Genomic DNA, 19,295 nt, shown 5'->3' on the forward strand with positions numbered 1-19,295 from the left:
AGACCCTCGGCGTGGTTAAAGCTGTGCGGAGCCCCCAGAGGAGCATCCACTCGTCTGTCCAGACCTGGTGTGCGTCAACCAGTGTCAACATTAAGGCTAGTTAACAGTAACAGAAAGAAAATCACTTAAATTGCAGCTTTTACCGCTTTTTCCTCTAAGAACCAACCTGTGAGAAATGGCTGAAGTGCAATATTTTGAACACACACCCCCTTCCGTTTCTCTAACAACAGTTCACTGAACTAAGGCCACCGAAAAATACAGCGCCTGTTTCCTCACAGCAGCAATAGCAACACCAGTGTGATACGAGGATATATCCAACAGTCATTTTGTGGTACCTGAAAAAAGCAGGCTGATTCACTAATGGTTATTTTCATTTGGCTGACTCATTGGAGGACACTGGGCAGCATCATTTTTTTTAAAAATTCATAAAGGATGGTTCAAAGGCATTCATTATAATTTCATTAGTGTACAAGAGGCAGCTCTGAGTGGTTAAGTGCAGCCAATTTTAACTTGTATACACCAGTGATCACTGTTATAGTAAAGTAAGCATATTGGTGGCTTTCTAGGAACATCGTAGGTCTTAGCATCCTCCTGCAGCCACAGGCACAGGACCTGTACCAGATGAGCTATGATCCCACCTGCCACGTGTTGTAGGCACTCACCAGCCCAGTGCAATAGCTAGATTTAAAAAAAAAAATAAAATTAAGAATTGTTCCTGTCCAGATGCACTTGTTAAATTAAAATGACTTGAAGAAAGAGAAGGTCCTAATTTTCCTTGAGTTTTACAGAACAAACTCCAAGAAAGTCAGATGTGTCCTTTTCCTCGCTGGCTGCATGCATATTATCTAGCAATTTCTGCTGAATTTCAAGAGGACGTTAAGGTGAAGTTACATGTCACTGTTGAACCAATATAAAGGCCAAATCCTGCCAAAGAAGGTGGGGGGTTGTATACTTGTCCATCCCTTCTTCTCCCCATTCCTCTCTGCTCTGGTCCTTACCCAGATCGACATCTCGTTGCAGTGCCTTTAGCACTCACACCCACCCTGCCCTGAGCCAGCTCAACTCACAGACCTTACAGAAAAATGTCCCCTTTTCTGCCAGGTTGGCCTTTTGCTAATTTAGCTAGTCAAGTGAGCTCAGCTCACAGATAAACAACAACCAGGGAAGGTGGAAGGGGGCAAAGAAACATAGCGAGGGCAGCAGGAGAAAATGGCTCAGGATGTGCTGCGTACATTCTTACGGAAGCAAACACAAGTTATCCTTTCATCTGTTTGTTTCAGTGTTTGAGTTAAGCAGAAGTTCAGAAAACAAAGAGTTTGCATCTGCCTGCACTGACATTCCCTCCCACTTAGTCATGGCCGGGATGCTGTGAGACCACGGCCGGATGTCGGGTTAGGATTCAAGAACCTTTTGCACAGCGGACATCAGTTGCTTCCTTTCCCTGTGGCTCACTTTTTCCTACTGTGAAAAGGAGACAGTAATTACTCACTCAGGAGAGCTGCACGACCTGCTTCATTGGTGCGTGTAAAGCCTTGTCACAAAAGGAAGAGGGAAGCCAAGAGAGGACAATTTGCTCTATGCCTCACTTGAGCAATTGTCACCTCTCAAACAACTGATGGAGAGTTCAGCTCCTTCATCCATGCACTAAAATCCCGCTCTGGGGCTGCTAGCTGTCTCCTTGCCCATCCACAGCCCACGGGTCGGGCGATGCTGCAGGATCCTGCTTTATGTTGTATCGTGACAGTAGGTCATTATCCTTTGATGAACCTAGTGCTGATGCCTTCATCTTCTATACATGTGATCCATTCTCTTCTCTAATAATATTAAGCCTGCAGGGTGGAGTTTTTGAGAGTGTCTGACTGACTTAAAAATTAATTTTTCAAAATGACCAAAGGCTTCACTCAAAGGGAAATTCCCAGCTATTGCCATGCCAAAGTAATTATAGCCATACCACAAAAATTATCCTGCTACAATTATGCCAGTATGAGCCTCCATCTAAACAATATGCTGGGATATTTTCCCAGGCAGCCAAAATCCTCTGGCAGCTCTGGCTGCAAGTCTCTGGGAGGAAGGGACCTGGTCCCAAAAGCCCTCTCCTCCCTCACCCTGGTGCTTTAGAGAACGGCCCAAGACCTCCCGTTCCCCGGTACGATCTTCCCCATCAGAGTGTTGTAGCTCGACTCCTGCCTTCCTGCAGCCTCTCCGACTCCTCCCAGGAAGTCCCAGCTGCAGATGAAGCATTTCAGAGACAGGGAGAGGGCGGCATGTGTGCAAATGCAGCCTGGGCGGTTGTGCCAGACTTTCTCAGCGTAAGGCTGCGTGGCCCAGCTTGATGTAAGTCGGTTTTACCCCCCCCCCCATATCCCTTCTGGGAGCTGCCTTGCACCTATGCATGTGCGCTTGCTGGCTGTTGCTGCTGCGTTTGCCCGTGCTCCCGCTGTGGCGTTGCACCCCATGGTGTGATGGGTTCTGGGGGACCCCTTGTCCCCAGAGCCCTTTGGGTGCACTTGCGAGCAGCCAGACTGGTCAGCGCCGTGGGGGTGCTTGGGGAACATTGGGACAGAGAAGCAAGCTGGTGCCCATGGGCTGGAGGGTAGGAGGTGGTGAGTGACCGGTCCTCGGGGTGACCTTTCAGCTGTCACCTCCGAAATCACGAAAGCACGGTGTGCTCCAAACCGTGCACCTCGCCAGGGCGAGAGGTGCCCTGGCTCCCTTGCTGGGAGTGTATATACAGCACAGCCTGAAACGCCCACCCAGGTGAGAGGCTCCCTGAGCTTTTCCCAGGCTTTCTGACTCTCTGGTGGCTGACCCCACTCCAAAACATTGTCCAGGGCTGGGGAGGCGAGGCAGAGCCCTCTGCCCTAGCCCCAGTCGGCTGCTCCCACTGCGAGCAGCACCCTGACCGCAGTGCTGCCTCCAGCTCTTTGCAGGAGCCTTGTGCACACCTCTTATGCCGGCTCCATAGTTTTCTGTAATCCAGTGAAGCCCTTTTTATTGCCACACTTTCATTTTGTCACCTGCAGAATTAGTCTCCTCATTCCAGTACCCATTTGCTTTGCATCCCAAAGCAGTGTCTCCCCACATCTCAGCGCCCATCCCCAACATGCAGCTGTCCCACGCACAGGGACAAGGTAGGTATTTTGCAGTCCCCAACAACAGTATTTTGTGGCTTCCTGTTTTTCCATAAATTATGCTGTTTTTTCCCACCTGGGCAAAGAGATGTAAAACTCCACTGGTCTCAGCTGGCAGCTGCTTTGCACTTTTGTTAGAAATAACATGAAATGCAAACAGGCTCACATCCTGCACGTAAGGAAGGGAAATGCACCTAGCAGTACTGAGAACTTACCTGTGGGCTGGCCAGCTTCAAACCTGTTTTAATTTATTTTTTGGCAGCTGGGCAAATTAATCCATGGCTGGTCAATCTAAAGGTGCATACATCCACCAGACTCATTGCTTTTCCCTAAACTCTATAAACAGTAAGGTATTTTAGCTTAAATACCACATATTTAAGGAATACTATAGAATAGTTGAGGGGACCTGAGGTGAAGAAAAAGGCTGCATCAGGCACAGAAATTAATTTGGGGCTTTGAAGGAAAGGTAAACACCAAAATCTCTTTGGAGATGGAAGCCGATATCTTGTTAATCAGAATAAAACTTGCAACTAAACAGCCTGGAGCTGCAGCAGCTGAGAGGCCAGAGATTCTCAAAACCAGCAGCACTCTTGCTTTGATTTTTTTTTTTTCTTTTAACCTTAAGAACACAAAGGAAGAGGAAAGGGTGGGTTTGTGTGGAGTGGGTTTGCCCAGAGCACATCCCTAAAGCCCCTTGTTTCACTCGGAGCCCCAGGAGTCAGGGTGTCCAGCAGCCCTGCCAAGGCACAGCCCCATCAGCGAGGTGCTGCAGGGGAGGAAGCGCAGAGGCAAGAGATACCTGGGATCAAGGAAAGCGGATGGGACGCTGATGTTGGATGCTCAGTTCCCAAAGGATGCACTCCCACTGGTGTCCATACCACTCCCCTAGTGCAGAGGAAAGTAGGGGGGAGCCTGGAATTAGGGAGAGAGGAGGCAGAGGCCATGGTTGCCCTTGTGATCCTGACTTGGTGTGTGTCACAAGCACAAAGTACAATCCTGGCACTGTTTGACATTGCAGTGGCAACACACAAAGCGGCTCATTCCCCCTTTTCTTTTCTGTGGCAGAATAGCCACAGCTTTAGGTCTGGACCTCCTCTGTGTCCCCAGGTACATGGAGCATTTGCTTTGCCCCTGCAGCTGTGGAGCGATTATCTCACCCCTCTGCTTTGTGTCCGGGGGAAATGCAGGTCTGCGCCCGCAGGAGTGAGACAGCAGGAGCCGTGGCATGCTCAGGAGAGCAGGACCGTCTCTGTGTCGCTTCTTGCTGGAGAGGAAGAGCAGCGCTGGATATAGCTCGTACTCCGTCGAGGTATTGAACACCCAGCATGACTGTTTCTGGCTGGCAGCCTGGTCCCTGGCTCAGGCTGCAGTGGTGTGGAGCCTGGGGGAGCTCACTGCCCAGGAGCTAACCTTGGCAGCGATGGCAGAGAGGGCACGTCAGGAAGAGCCACACTGGTGCAATCTCCTCTGTACCCACTTATTTCCAAGTAGCCTGTTTAAAGGGAACGTCTCATAAGCAAGAGAATATTCTTTATACAGAAGAAAGCTCATTGTTTGTGGGGTTGCCTCATCCGATGGTCTCTTCTACTAAAGTCTCCTGGGTTGCAAAGTACTTGGGAAATATCAGCATCCCTCTTGGAGATACTAACATGCAGAGCAAGGAAATCACATGCGGCAGGGAGTCAGTGGTGGAAGGTTGTGGCTGCTAAGTCTTATACATTTGCACTCAACTATCCTGTCTGGCTGCCAGGCAACTTGCAACTGGAGAAACACATTGGTCGGTTTGTGGAGCAGAACAGGCTGAAACAGATTTGGGAGCTGCGTGGCCCCAAGCCTGTCTTGTTCTCCAGCCTGATGGGCAGCCGCCTATGGCAGCATCATGCAGGCTGGGGATGGGATAGAGAGAATGTCAAAAGAGGAAAGTTTTTGTCGTTTCCCTTCCTGAAAGGGCTGGAGCAGACAGGGCCTTTCCTCAGAACTGGGAATTCCTAGGCTTAAAGCACCTTCGTCCCACTGACTCCCACCACACTTGCTGATGCTGTTACATTCTCTGAACTGTGGCCACCAGCAGCCCCGCCACAAGAGAACAGCACTGGATCTGTTAATATTTCACCTTCGGCTATCTTTTACTTCCAAAACCATGAATCCTTCTACTGCCACCAAAATCAGCTCAGGCACCAGCTCTTCCTGACTATAATATCCATGAGCTTGTGTAGAAAGAGCAAGGAAGGGGGCTGGGGGAGAGAAGTGGGGCTCCCCTAGACCTGGGGAAGCAGTGACTTCTGCTCACCCTTGGCTGCCTGCCCGGCACCACGGAGGAGCGCAGAGTCCACCCGGTGCCCTCTGAAACACAGGGCTCCTCAGCAAGGTGTTTGCGAAGATTCCTTAGTGAGGGCTGAAGCTGTATAAAAATCCGAAGCTCTCAATGCAAAATATTGCTGGGGCATTTTTCATATGCTGGTGCAGCCCTCTGGAAATGTCAGAGGTGAGCAGGTAAGTGAGGAATTACCACTGCGGCCAAGCCTGGGGAAGGGGGCTGACCTGGTTTCCCCCTGCCCCACACCCAATTCTAGCATGGCACCCTGTCCTCTCACATCCCAACTCTGCATCTCACATCTCAGCTTCTCTCACGTGTCCTCCTCGTCCCTGTTCAAATGTATTTTATTTGCTATGGTGACGATTGTTTTCTTGGCTCATTGCTTCAGTGATGCCCTCCTCACATCCCCACACTGGCTTTTCTTGGTGCATTGAGCATCGTTCATCTCAGGTTTCCAGTCTCTTCGCTGCCTGGTTCCCTTTTCCCTGCGCTGTTGAGTTATTAAATTCTGCCTCTGCTGCTTTTCATCATCCTCATGATAAATTCCCCATCAAGCACAACTGACTTTCTCCCACTGTGCTTATCTGACTGGAAGGAGGATTTTGCTCTCAATGTTTCCTACTGCCCTTCTTCCCACCCCCCTAACCATGATGCACATGGAAATTAAATACCAGTCAGGCGAACAGTACCTTGGTGTCTCCATACATCAGACTGACCTGTGTGCTGTGCTCCCCACTTGCCTGTGCCCAGTTGTTGCCTGGTTTTGCCATGAACTTTAGGTGCAGAAACCAGCATTTTGTGGAGGAAAAAAAGCAACTCCCTTCACCAAGCACTCCAGCAGGACAAAGGAGTAAATACTTCTGCTACTCCTCAGAGCAGCGTGGAATAAAAAAAAAGTTTGTTCTGCTAGGAAAAGGGGATATTTTGTCGCCTGTAGAGAACAAGGAAGTCCTTCTGATGGAGGACAAGAGAGGCTATGGAAGACAGAAGCCTGAGGTCTGGGATCATTGGCCTTGCTGTTACAGCTTGGCTGAGCTCATTTAACCCCATGATTTATTCCAACTGAAAATGAGGTTTAAGGCATTGCCAGCTCCCCAGTGAGTGTATACACACTTCTTTTGTTCATGTGTTTTCTCAGTTCCTGTTGAAACTTGTAAATGAAACATCCTTCTCTGCCAGCTCTCATCTGTTTGATCTTTCGTAAAAAGCGTGTGAAGCTTTTTCCAGAAACCACTGCAACAGCGTCGCTGCCCTCAGGTTGGTCAGCAACATCCCATGAAGTGATACTAAAGGGCACACCTTCTGTTGGGAAAAACATACCTGGGGAGGCCACGTCCCCTTCGCACATGGCACCATTGCCATTAGTGAAACTTCAAACTCTCTCTCTCTCTCTCTTTGCAGGCAAAAATGTCAAGGCCAGTGCAAGCTCAGAGACTGGAGGGAATAGATAAGAATATCTGGTGAGTTAAGAGAGTATCTGGTTTACCCTAGTGGTAGATGTGGTTTTACGCAGCCTAACACCAGATGGAAACCACCACTGCCACACAGCACAGCGCAGCAGTCTCCCTCGGCTGCTTTGCACTTGTTCAGGAAGCACATTAGGGCAAGTTTGTCCTGGAAGACTTTACCCTGGCTCAGTTCTGTACTTGCTGCTCACACTTTATGCCATATCAGGTGCCCTGCACCATCCACACCTAAATGATCCCAGCAGCACCCAAATCTGAGCCAAGTGGTTGCAGCACGCTGGCTGCAGCCTGGCCTCTGCTTCAAGCCTACCCTAGGGCGTTACAAGCAGAGAGGCAGGCGAAGGGATGCTGCAAATGCCATCTCAGCCTGCCAGGCACAGGCATGGGAAGAGATTTAAATGGGCTGTCCCCAAAGCCCTGCTGTGCTTGGTTTCAAGCTACAAACTGCCAATGACCTGGCTCTTGTTTGAGACAAACGCTGAGTTCAGGCTGCCTTTCCCTCTGCGGAGGCCTTCATGGTGTCTAGTTGCTAAATTTCGCAGAACTGGTACGAGCTTGAAAACCTCCAAGACCTCTCCTGCTTGGTCAGATCTGATCAGCAGCAATGTACCACTTCAGCTGTGACCACACACCCAGACAGCACAATGGCTGTTTCCTTTGAGAACAAATTAAAACCACCCCCAAGTGCAATAGTGCCTTGTCCTTGTTGGAAACGTGTCTGAAATGACCTGTGCTTGGTCCTGTCCACCTGTGAGTGGCAGGATGACTCCACAGGAGGGACACCAACCTCGCTCACTTCCCCAGGCATGCTGACAGCAGAGCCAGGGCCAGCACACTGCCCGGACCCCTTGAAAATACTTGTCTTTCTCTTTCTTCTCTCCAGGGTGGAGTTTGTAAAACTGGCTGCCACCTACTCCACAGTGAACCTGGGCCAGGGCTTCCCCGACTTCCCCCCACCGGACTTTCTGAAGGAGGCGTTTGTGAGAGCCCTCAGCAGGGAGAACTACATGCTGCACCAGTACACCCGTGCCTTTGTGCGTGAACAGACACACCCCCCCTTGGCAATACCCCCCTCACTCCCTGTTAGCCTTGGCTGCTTCAGGGCTCATCAGGCAGCAATAATCAGGGCAGATCACATAACCAAAACATGCATCCAGCCTCAGCCCGGGCCCCCTGCTTTACCGGGGCGTTTGAAGCAGCCAGGCTGGAAGATGCCCTGCACGCTCAGTTGCAGGGTGCTTGGCTGCCCAGGCTCCTTCCAAGGGCTCATCCATGGTTTAGGAGGCTTCTGCAATCCAAAACCCACCCCTCCTCTCATCCCACAGGGCCACCCACCTCTGGTGAAGATCCTAGCCCAGTTTTTTGGGAAGCTGCTTGGACGAGAGCTGGATCCTATGATTAACGTGATGGTGACTGTGGGAGCATACCAGGCTCTTTTCTGCTGCTTCCAGGCTTTCGTTGAGGAAGGTGATGAGGTAACCCAAGATTTGGGCTTGTTGCACAGGCAGCCTTCCTCTGGCAGAGCCCTTCTTGGCTGTGGGTCTGCCAGGGGCAGGTTTTCATAGTCCTTTTGCAAAGCAGAAAAGATTTTTTCCCTTTCTCCAGTATTTGAGCTTCCAAAGGAAAAAAATTCTCTGCTGCAAGGCACTGTCTTATTTCTGCATAAGGCAAAATAACCTTTTTTGCCCTGAGGGATGTTGTTCTTCCCTGACACTGCCCACTGGCAATGCAGGTTCTCCATTACAGTAATTCAAGGATTAAATTTTCCTGTCCCTCCCATTGCTCTCTGCACCTATCAGGGAAGGTCTGAGCAGGGCCAGGAGGGCACTGACATGTCCCTTTCTTCCAGGTGATAATCATTGAGCCCTTCTTCGACTGCTATGAGCCAATGGTGAAAATGGCTGGTGGGACACCTGTGTTTGTCCCATTGAGACTGGTGAGTGGGTCAGAACAAAGCCGTCAAGGAGGGAAGAGTTGTAGCAAAGTGAGCAAAGAGGTGAGCGGTCAGCAAAGTGCAGAGGTAGCAAAGCAAGCTGATATTCCCCTCTGTTCTCTCTAGAAAGCTCCAAAAGATGGAAAACTGATGTCTAGTGCAGACTGGCAGCTGGACCCAGCTGAACTGGCTTCTAAATTCAGTGAACGGACAAAAGCCATTGTCCTGAACTCACCCAACAACCCCCTGGGCAAGGTAACGCCTCTGGCCTTGCTGTTGCTGGCCCTGAAAGCAGCTGGGGTGCCACAGCTCACGCAGCCAACTTGCAGTGTAGCAGTGACTCAATAAGGGAAATGGGTGTTGCGGGAGCACCGCATGCTGCATGTACTATTCTGGTGGTTTTTAAGCCTGGTGTTTTGTGCCAGCAGTGGCTTTGCCTTGTTAGACCATTGCAACCAGCTCCTGCCTGCCCTGGTTTGGGAGAAGGTGCAAGCAGGGTGCACAGCCTTCACAGAAAGGCAGGGACTCAGAAATGCTCCTGCTGTATCTCTATTCCACTCCTTGCCTGCTGCAGGTATTCAGCCGAGGGGAACTGGAGCTCATTGCAGACCTGTGTGTGAAGCATGACGTCCTGTGCATCAGTGATGAAGTGTACGAGTGGCTGGTCTACGATGGGAAGGAGCACATCCGCATTGGTACGGAGAATGGTTTGGCTGAGCCATGGTGTCTTCTCTGGGTACAGCATCTTCAGGGAAGGAACTGGTGATTTAACGGAGGTCCCCAGGCAAGCATGCACAGCTCTACCAGACGTGTATCCCCATTAGAGATATTTTGCTGCACTTCAGTGTCAGCCTCTAAATCAGGACTTAAACCAGAGCACTGACTTCCAGAGTCAGTCAGAGGAAACAGAGAGCTGGCTTCACAGCGTGAGATCCAGAGCAAAGAGCCCTTTGGCTCCAGTGAAACTGATTTTTTTCCCACACTTTCTAAACCCACAGTTTTCTGGGTGTCTCTAGCTTTGGGACATCCATTTCAACATGAGTTCAGAGACCTGTTCTTCCTGTTACAGTAACGTGCAATCACCTTGTTGCAGCGTGAAGGTGCTTGGCACCTCTGGGAACCCCTGGGGTTCATGCGTATGAAAACACTTAATTACAAAGAGGTGCTCTTGAGAAACCTGGCTGCGTGCTTGAGACATGCTTTGAGGCTCATCCAGGTGAAAGATGTGCTGTGAACACAAGAGGCCACCATGGGTTATGACGGGCAAAGAGCTCCCACCATGTCATTAATGCAGTCCAGAAGTGAACATGCTGAGCTCTGCCATTGGTATTTCTCGTTTCATTGCCAGCCAGCTTGCAAGGGATGTGGGACCGCACAGTGATCATTGGGAGTGCTGGGAAGACCTTCAGTGCCACTGGATGGAAGGTGAATTCCCCCCACGCAGCACCTTTGTTGTGTTCCCATGCCCATCCCTTTGCTCCAGGGTGTGGGTCTGATCGCCATAGCATGGCCCTGGGGACACTGCTGCCACACTCAGCTTTGAGCCTCAGGGTCTGAAAGTACCAAAGCTGCTTTATCATAGCCCTGTCTGGAAAATACAACGAAGCCAGCACAGGCAAATAAAGGGGAGCCCAAGAAGGTACCCAGAGACTTACCACCTTCCTCCTGCTCTCCTGGCCACAGGTGGGCTGGACCGTGGGACCCAACCGTCTGCTGCAGCACCTCCGTACCGTGCACCAAAACTCAGTGTACCACTGTGCCACAGTTGCCCAGGTAAGGTGGCTCCACACAACTGGTCCTGCAATTCCCAAACCCCAGAAGCAGGGATGAGAGAGGGTCCTTCTGCCCATGGCTGACCTGAAAGGCACAGACAGGGTGCTGTGTGGTGCCCTGGAGATGCTTCTTCCCCTCTCCCTGCAGTTGCCTCATGTCTGAGAGGAAGGGGAGAGTCCAGCCTGCCTGGGGTATAGTCCTTATTTTGCACTGACAAATCTAAGAGGCCATTTGGAGGGGCTGGAGGCAGAGAGCTCAGCTTGGTGTAGTGAGAAATCAGCCCCTGCTCCCTACTCACCTGTGAATTGCATTGGAGCAGACTCTGGTTCTCAAGCAAGCCTTGACCATCTCCCCACGGGCACCTCTCTCCTCACAGGAGGCCGTGGCTCAGGGTTTCCAGAGGGAGCTCGAGCTCTATGGGAAACCAAACAGCTACTTCATCCAACTGCCCAAGGAGCTGCAGCAGAAGAGAGACTGGCTGGTGCAGAGCCTGGATGCTGTGGGGATGAAACCCATCATCCCTGAGGGCACCTACTTCTTGGTGGCAGACATCTCCGAGTTCAGTGAGTCAGAGTCAGCTGCAGTTTTCCTCAGGCAGGGCTGGGGGTGGGGGGGGGGGGGGGAGAAGAGGGGGGGCAGCAGCGGGTGGTACCAGCAGCGGGGACAGGAACCTGCGTAACCCACTGCCAAAGCAGGGATGGACAACAGCACCTTCCCCATCCAAGCTCCCAGAGGCCGTGGGTTTGGGGCTTGGCTGAGGTGCCTGGCAGCAGCCCCAACATCTGCAATGCTGTGCTTCTCCTGCAGAATCCGACGTCCCTGATGTCCCTGACTCCGATGAGCCCTACGACTCCAGATTTGCAAAGTGGATGGTCAAGAACAAGGTAAATGTGTCTGGTCCTCTCTGCCACGTTTGCTCCAGGTGGGTTTGTGCCCTCCCTGCCAGCCGCGCACAACACTGCTGCCGGGTCCTGCAGCTCATGGCTGGGGGTGCCTGGGGTCTCTTTCAGCAGCTGGCCTCAATCCCGGCAGCCTGAGCTCAAGCAGAGTGAGCAGACATGGCACCAATGGCATCCACAAGCCTGTCCGTGAGGCTTCACCCACACTGGGACATGGTGGGCTGCACTCAAGCCCGAGAGGAGTAACCTCAGCTCCATGTGTTTCTCCTTCCCAGGGACTTGCTGCCATCCCGCTCTCCGCTTTCTACTGTGGGGCCCACAAGAACAACTACAACCATTTCATCCGTTTCTGCTTCGCAAAGGTGAGATATGTGGCAGCACAAAGGAAGGTGAGGTTAGGAGTAATAATTAAGGCTGGTTTAATGAGATAAATACTAAGAAGAAATGCAGAGCACCCTGAGCGTTACAGCCTGACGGCTGGTCCAACTCCCTCCTGCAGACATGCGAGCTGAGCTGGGGGCAGGAGGTGTACCAGTACCGTCCTAAGCTTTGCCCCATCAACATCCCACATTTCCTGGTCAAGGCAGGGGAGTCTTCTGGGTGCACGTTTAACAGACCAGATGGCTGTGTCTGTGTCATACCAAACATGGGGCTTTTGCGATGCTCCAGAACGAGAATGGGATTTTTTGTATAATGATGACTGCAGTGAGGGGAAAGGGGATTTGGCTGGAAGCCACTGACAAAACCTGTGGTATTTGTTTAGGAGGAAGCTACATTGAAGGCAGCAAATGATATATTGCAAAAATGGAAACAGGAGAAAACTAGTCCTTGAGTGCACTGGAGAGAGAACCAGGCTCTTCCTGGTCCTCACCTGCCCCGACTGCTCTTCTTCCTCTTCCTTTACTTGGCTACAAACTTTGATACGTTCTTATTTTTGTGCTTTCAACCACATTTTCTGTCAGACAAATGGGTAAGAGGTTTGCCAGGCCCAGGGTCTGGGGGACGCTTTCTGCCACTGTGAAATGATTGCACTGTTCCTTGCAAGAAGTGAGTCTTTGCGTGCACTGACAGTATTCAGCATTTCTTCTTCTGTTTAAAGACTTTGCTAAGCAGTTCTGGGATGCGTCCAGGCAAACATAAGGTAAGAATGGCTCCTGGGCTCAAATTCTGAAAAGGTGTTTCAGGACCTACCTTCAAGGCCATGCTGGGGGTTAGTGTGGTTTGTCTTTGCTTCACATCCCCACTCATGTACCCCAGGGTGCAGGACAGCATTTCCTACCAGCACACACCTTCCCATAGGACTCCGTGGTATCATCACCCATCAGTAGGTTGATTCCTATGATCCTGAAAATTATAAACCCAGTGAAATGCTGTTTCCCGTAATTATCAATTTTCCTATTGTTTTTTTCTGTGCATCTCTGGGGAAGGTGACAGCAGAATCGGTAACTGGTTTCCCCCAGGAAACAGGCTTTCATGAAAAGCCCAGCTATTGCCAAATCTTCACTGTGCACCCCCCCAAACCACCCTGGCACTTTGTCAGGACTTGGGAGCATTGCCCAGGCTGCAAAGCAAAACCTTCAGGCCTTTGACAAGCACATGCAGTGGCTGGGGAGAACGGGCACAGCGGCCTTGGGCTGCTGCTGGTGGCACCCACAACCTCCCACTCGCCGGGCTGGTGGGGTAACACGAGCAGTGTTTTGAAAGGTAATTCTTGCGTCATTCTCGATTTCAACCCAGAGAAGAATGTAAACTAGCATCATCAATCACGCAAGAGTTATGTGCAATAGATTGTGTGACAAGTATTTGTGGCAGTTAAATTATTAAAGATGAATTACTGCAATTATTGAAAAGCAAATGTCTCTGTAATGATTATAGGGCTGACGCAGCTCTCCTGCAGAGCTGCCTTCACCCGTGCTACACCTGTGCTGTGTCCCGCGGTGGTGGCTGCTCGTCCCACGCCAGGCTGGACGGTAGCAGCTCTGCAGGTTTTCTGTGTCGGGCTGCAGCTGGCGGTACGGATCCCCTTGGAGCCAGAGCTGCACCAACCCGCGGGAGGGGGGCAAACACCCACCTCCTGCCTTCGCCCCTGGGAGATGCGTCCAGTCTCACCCGCCTGCACCGCCCTGGTGCGCGAGGGCACCGCTGAAGGCCCTTTGGCACCCACATACGTGCCAAGCGCTGGGAGAGCTACAATCACCAAAAGAGATAAATAATCATGAGATTAGATTATTAACATAGAGATTAATTGGAATATCCCCACACGCGTGGGCTCTTGCTCTAGGGTATGACACACCCCACAAGGGGCAGGGCGCATCTCCCCATCCTCCACCATGCACGCAGTGCTTGTGCAAAGACTCCCAGACGCGGGTGTCCAGATTTTACACCCCTCCACGCCCCCCCAGCCTCCCTGGAGAAGCCGGGCCACACGCACGTCCATCCCCAGCTTCACTACGTCACCCATTCCCCCGCAGAACGAAGCCAACCCCGCTTAGCGTCACAGCCCGCGCGAGCGACTTACACCCTGCCCCCGCCCTCTGCCTAGCCATTGGCTCACGTGACGCCGGCCTCCTCCCCGCTGTGGGCGGGCACCGGGGCACTCCAGCCAATCACCACTGGGGGGGCGTGACCAGGGAGCGTGGCCGGAAGATGGCGGACGGCAGCGCGGCGAAGCGGCCTAAGGGAGTGCAGGTGGGGCGCGCGCGTGGGGCGGCAGTTGCCCCGGTTACCGCGGGCGGCCCCTGAGGGGAGCCCGGCCGTAACGGTCGCTGTCTCCGCAGGCTGAGGAGAGGAGGGTGGACTGGCGGCGCTGGAAGCAGGAGAGTAAGGCCGGGTCCCCGCCGCGGGGGCTGGGGGCGGGCAGGGGCCCTCGGACCGGGAGGAGCCGCGTCCCCGAGCGCTCCGTGCCCCCCGCAGCCGCCCCGCTCTGAGCGCTCACGGCTCGTTGTTAAAGCGCGATGCTGTTCTCCGTTCCAGGGAAAGCAGAGAAGAAGAAATGGAAGGAAATGAAGCTACTGAAGAAACTGGAAAAACAGCGGATGCGGGAGCTGGCAGAAAAACAAGCCGAGAAGCAGCAGGAGCAGAAGGAGGACAAAGGTGATGCCGCTGTGACCCGGTGGGGAGAGGCCTGGGTTGAGAGAGCTGGGAGAACTTGGTCGTTAAGTCAGTTTGACGTATCGATAGAAAAGCTGACACTCAGCTTCATAGATCCGATATAGATCGAGCCACGTGCATAAACAGGCATGAACGCAATGCAGCGAGTACTGCACAAGAGACCTTTTTAGAAAAAGCCTACGATTAAAATCTAAGGAAAAGAGGTTCCTTAGGTTCCCACCACAACGGCAGTCAAAGTAGTAAATAAAATGCTGTACCCGCAGCTATCGCGCTGTGGCTCTTCTGATGGAACTCTGTTCCCCAGGCCGTCACTACACGCTGAGCGTAGCCCTGCCAGGCTCTATCTTGAACAATGCCCAGTCGCTGGAGCTGCGGACATACCTTGCTGGACAGATTGCTCGGGCCTGTGCCATCTTCTGTGTGGATGAGATCGTAGTGTTTGACGAGCATGGAGAAGATGCAAAGTAAGGAGGATCCATCTTGTTCTGCAGAAAGCATTTCCTCTCTGCTTTTTGCTTCTTCAAAGCCCAGGAAAGAACCGTGTGTACCTAAAGCAAATGTTTGACCCTCTCTCAAATGCCAGGCTTACAGGGACCCCTGTACCACTGGGCAAAGATGTTGACTTAACTGCCCTGGCAACTATTTCTTGGGGGTGGAGGAGGGAGGTGTGCTGCTAATTTCAAGTAAGGCTTGGTCTTCTGGAGACAACCATTTGGGGCTGTGCCGTCTCATGCTAAGTTCACAGACTGCTTTCTTTCTCTTTCAGGAGTGTGGAGGGAGACTTTGAAGGAATTGGGAAGAGAGGCAAGGCTTGCGTGCAGCTGGCTCGGATCCTGCAGTACTTGGAGTGCCCTCAGTAAGTCCACCATGGTCAGACCATGCATCAGATGTGCATCAGAACTGACTGCCATGGGTATCTCACACTAGGGGCTATGGGAGCAGGAGGCAAATTCTGTCTATATTGCATAATTATGCAGGAACACAGGACCTAATTGTTTCACATGTCTAGTTCAGGAGTATAAAAGGAGAGCAGTGACTGCAGAGTATCCTGACTGCAGGATACAACCTGCAAGATACATTAGAGGTCGATCAGGGACTTGAGGGAGCTAAGCATGCTCTTCTCTGTACTCAGCTCCTTTGAGTCAGAACAGGGCTAGAACTGAGGCTTGGATTCCATAGGAACAACTGTGGTCATATTTCAACCTTCTCTGATAACAGGTACTTGAGGAAATCCTTTTTTCCAAAACACGAGGATCTGCAGTTTGCAGGTAATGATTCAGTTGTCTCTGTTCCAAGCTGCTAGCTCCCCCTTCCTGAGCTTTGGCGCTTGTTTTGCATGGGATGCACAGAATTGAGTAACTTTTCCCCACTTCAGAGTGTAGGTGAGGTGCTGTGGTATGCTGGACCAGAGAGGGAGGTGGCAGCAGAGCGGTTGTACTTACACCTCTGTTCCCACAGTTTGCGTCCTGTCCTTAGCAGATGCTTTCCTCTGTGCTCTTCTAGGGCTGCTCAACCCCCTGGACAGCCCCCACCACATGCGGGTGGATGAGGATTCGGAGTACCGAGAAGGCGTAGTGTTGGACCGGCCAACTAAACCAGGCAGAGGCTCTTTTGTTAACTGCGGGATGAGGAAGGTATGTCTGTTTGTAACCCACAGATCCTGAAACTATTTCCCCTGTCTCTCTGGCAGATGTGAAGCAGGCAGAGTGGGTACTGCTGGGTATCGGAAGGCCATAGCGGGCTGGCACGGGGTTTAATGCTGTTGCTGTCTTGTTCCTTCTGGCTCGTTAATGTTTGTAGCTTCCCAAGCCTTGGTGGGTCAGCCCATTCCAGCGCATCATTGCTTCACTGCTGGAGTTGAACCTTTGAGCAGCAAAATAAGTCTCAGGCTGCTGAGCAAAGCCACGCTGAGCCTGCTCTGCACTGCATGAACCACACAGGCCCTGATTGCAGAGCTGCTCATTTCAGATCCAGGCCAGAACAGACCCCACTTCCTCAGAGGGTTCCCTTCCTTCCCCGCCTTCCCCAGTACTTCCCAAGTGTCTGACACTGATGGTGACTGTCACTGCAGGAGGTGCAGATCGACAGACAGCTGAACCCCGGTCTGCGAGTCACTGTGCACCTGGAAGAACCCCAGAAGCCAGGTAATCCACTGCTCTGTTAGCATCTGTAAACTTCAGTCCTGCAGGAGTTGGTCCTTCAGATTACTAACGTTTGAAGGTACCCAACAGCTCTGCACGTTCCCTTTACTCCGCGCACAATTTTAGTAACACCCTGACCATACCTCCCTAGTTAACTGGAAAGAACTATCAGCTCTTTGGCCAACAATAGACAGCCCGAGCGTAATTGCATGCTTTCCAGAATGTGCTCAAAAGGGCGGTTCTTGGTTGTACACCAAGTCGGTGCCCTGCCCCAGGAGAAACTACTGTATGTGGCTGGTCAAACCCAGCTCTCACTAGGAGATCACAAGGGTTGTTAATCTCTCTGCTTTCCTTTCAGAAGCTAAAGTGCAGAAAGGCACCGTGGTGTCCTCGCACCACCCTCGGACGGTGTCAGGCTTGTACTGGGGTTACAGTGTCCGCCTTGCCTCCTGCTTGAGTAAGTATTTGCAGGGGTTCTCTGCTCTCCACCATGTCTCTGCCTGGGCTTCCAGACCAATTTCAGGCCTGTTGGTTGCACATCTGCAGCACACATTAACATCTCTCTCTGAAATCTCTTCCTGTCAAAGGCAGCTTACACGTGCAGCTGGCAGCCATGTGGCAATCAAATTTAAGGGCTAAAGCTAAGGGCATGAATCACCCCAGTCACCCACCAGTACTCTGCTCTGTACTTCCACTCACTGTTGTACAAATGTCCACATTGTAGCAGGAGACGAGCTGGTGCTCTCCACCTCCAGCCAGTACATCTCCATAGCCACAATAACTACCTCCCGCTTGTTCACATCAAAGCCAGCAGTGACATTTGAGCTCAAGCACCTTGCAAAATCCTTTTCCTGTCTTCTGATTGACTGGACCTCCTAGGAAAATCATAAGCCATTAGTCAAGGAATGGCCCCTGGCACCTGTTTGAGCTTTGAGGTAAAGGTGCTGCAGTTGAGAAGGGTGCCAGAGATTCCTGCAGCAAGGGGATTACATAGGAAAGGGCAATTGTTCTTCTGATGCACTAATGGCCATGAAAAGCAATTCCTTCTGCTGCTACCGCTCACCTGTGGAGTGTTTCGACCTGTCCAGAAGCCACACAGCACAGGCGAGGGCACCATGTGAATAACCCTGTATTGTGTTTGTTTCCCAGGTGCTGTCTTTTCAGAGTGCCCATTCAAGGAAGGCTACGATCTCTCTATTGGGACCTCGGAGCGGGGCAGCTCTGTGGACCAGGCCACTCTCCCCTCCTTCAGGTTCGTGTCCTGCCTGCTTGGCCCCCCTCAGAGCCCCTAGCAAGGCCTGGTGTAGGCAGCAGAGCTGCGCTGCGGCCTTGGTGTTCTGCTGGGCGAGAACGCTCCTAGATAAAAGTGCAAGACTTGCCTGCAGGGTCCCTCCTGTACTCTGCTACTCCCTTTTGCACCAATGCACATTCCTCTGCATGACAGGAGCTGGGGGAAGTACCCCAGGACAAGGCCAATTCCTTTCCTGTTTCTCTGGAGTTGGTAGCAGGGACTGCTGCGTTGGCCCAGTGCTGTGGGGCTTTGTTAGAGAGGCAGCTGCATTGGGCCAGGGACACAGCTCCCTGCTTCAGTGGCACAGAGGAGCTCAAACACAGACCCAGATACCTGAACAAAAGAAAGGAGCCTGTTTCTTGCAGATAAAGTTAAGAGAACCGTTTGTGTGAAGCCAGTTCTTAATCCCCTCGAAGGTTCAAGGCACACGAGTAGCTCTCCTTGGTGCAGGGGTAAGAGCCAGCCTCCCCTCTCACCCCATCCCTGTGCTCTCCCCTAGGCATGCCCTTGTCGTGTTTGGGGGGCTCGAGGGCTTGGAAGCTGCGGTTGACGTGGACCCAAACCTGGAGGTCACCGACCCAAGCGTCTTGTTTGACTTCTACCTAAACACTTGTCCCAGCCAAGGCAGCAGAACCATCCGGACAGAGGTAGGGCAGGTGGCTGATGGTGCGGTAGGGCATGATGCCTGTGTACACAGAGCTGTGCTGCGTTTGTGCCTCTGGCAGTGACACACTCGGCCCACGTGTCATTCCCCACGGTGCTGCCTCAGCAAGGAGCGGCTGGCTTGTCTGGTGCTCCTCCAAGCAGTGGTTCCAACTGCTGCCTGGGTCTGTTCCAGGAGGCACTGCTGATCTCTCTATCTGCGCTGAGACCCCGTGTTGATGAGGCTGTGAAGACACGCAGCGACAGCTGAGGGAAGGAAAACCACTGACCTTGCGCTCAGCTGAGGACTGCCTCGGGGAAGCGGCTGTTCAAACGTGGGATGCTGGGCAAGTCACTCCGAGAGCCTGGCAGGACCAAGACACAGCATGGCCAAAGCTGGCAGCGCTGCTCAACCAAGTCTGCACCCTCTGCCTGCATGGTCCAGGCAGCCTGCCTTGTGGCCTCTCAGCAGCTGGGACAAGCTTGGCAGCAGACTGGGTTTTGGTAATTCAGATGTCTAGGGTGAGGAATAAAATAGTATGGAATCTCAGCTGCCTTGAAATCTGTGTGTAAGTGTCTTGGTGTAGAGGA

The 19,295-nt window shown here is 52.2% G+C and overlaps 2 protein-coding genes across 8 annotated transcripts; both read left to right on the forward strand.

Moving 5' to 3' along the window:
• Positions 1 to 2,204: 2,204 nt before the first annotated feature.
• On the forward strand, positions 2,205 to 13,374 carry KYAT1 (kynurenine aminotransferase 1). Of its 7 annotated transcripts, none has more exons than XM_075772607.1 (15): positions 2,216 to 2,334; positions 3,024 to 3,131; positions 4,319 to 4,440; positions 6,850 to 6,908; positions 7,798 to 7,948; positions 8,240 to 8,389; positions 8,764 to 8,850; positions 8,974 to 9,102; positions 9,422 to 9,542; positions 10,196 to 10,272; positions 10,531 to 10,620; positions 10,997 to 11,183; positions 11,428 to 11,504; positions 11,795 to 11,881; positions 12,283 to 13,374. In XM_075772607.1, exons 3-15 carry the CDS (start codon positions 4,357 to 4,359, stop codon positions 12,349 to 12,351), a joined length of 1,368 nt encoding a protein of 455 aa, XP_075628722.1. In that variant the 5' UTR covers positions 2,216 to 2,334; positions 3,024 to 3,131; positions 4,319 to 4,356; the 3' UTR covers positions 12,352 to 13,374. The 7 variants fall into 7 exon arrangements, with proteins under 7 accessions (XP_075628727.1, XP_010301273.2, XP_075628722.1 ...); XM_075772608.1 differs by having other exon boundaries at positions 2,223 to 2,334; positions 3,069 to 3,131; XM_075772609.1 differs by having other exon boundaries at positions 2,234 to 2,334; positions 3,072 to 3,131.
• A 766-nt stretch (positions 13,375 to 14,140) lies between these two features.
• Positions 14,141 to 19,254, forward strand: SPOUT1 (SPOUT domain containing methyltransferase 1). Its single transcript, XM_075772614.1, has 12 exons — positions 14,141 to 14,207; positions 14,297 to 14,339; positions 14,493 to 14,612; positions 14,935 to 15,094; positions 15,397 to 15,486; positions 15,849 to 15,898; positions 16,134 to 16,264; positions 16,702 to 16,774; positions 17,130 to 17,228; positions 17,921 to 18,023; positions 18,562 to 18,709; positions 18,901 to 19,254. Exons 1-12 carry the CDS (start codon positions 14,166 to 14,168, stop codon positions 18,973 to 18,975), a joined length of 1,134 nt encoding a protein of 377 aa, XP_075628729.1. The 5' UTR covers positions 14,141 to 14,165; the 3' UTR covers positions 18,976 to 19,254.
• The last annotated feature ends 41 nt before the right edge of the window (positions 19,255 to 19,295 follow it).

Source organism: Balearica regulorum, chromosome 20 (assembly GCF_011004875.1).
Source record: "Balearica regulorum gibbericeps isolate bBalReg1 chromosome 20, bBalReg1.pri, whole genome shotgun sequence".
Classification (NCBI taxonomy): Eukaryota; Metazoa; Chordata; class Aves; order Gruiformes; family Gruidae; genus Balearica; species Balearica regulorum.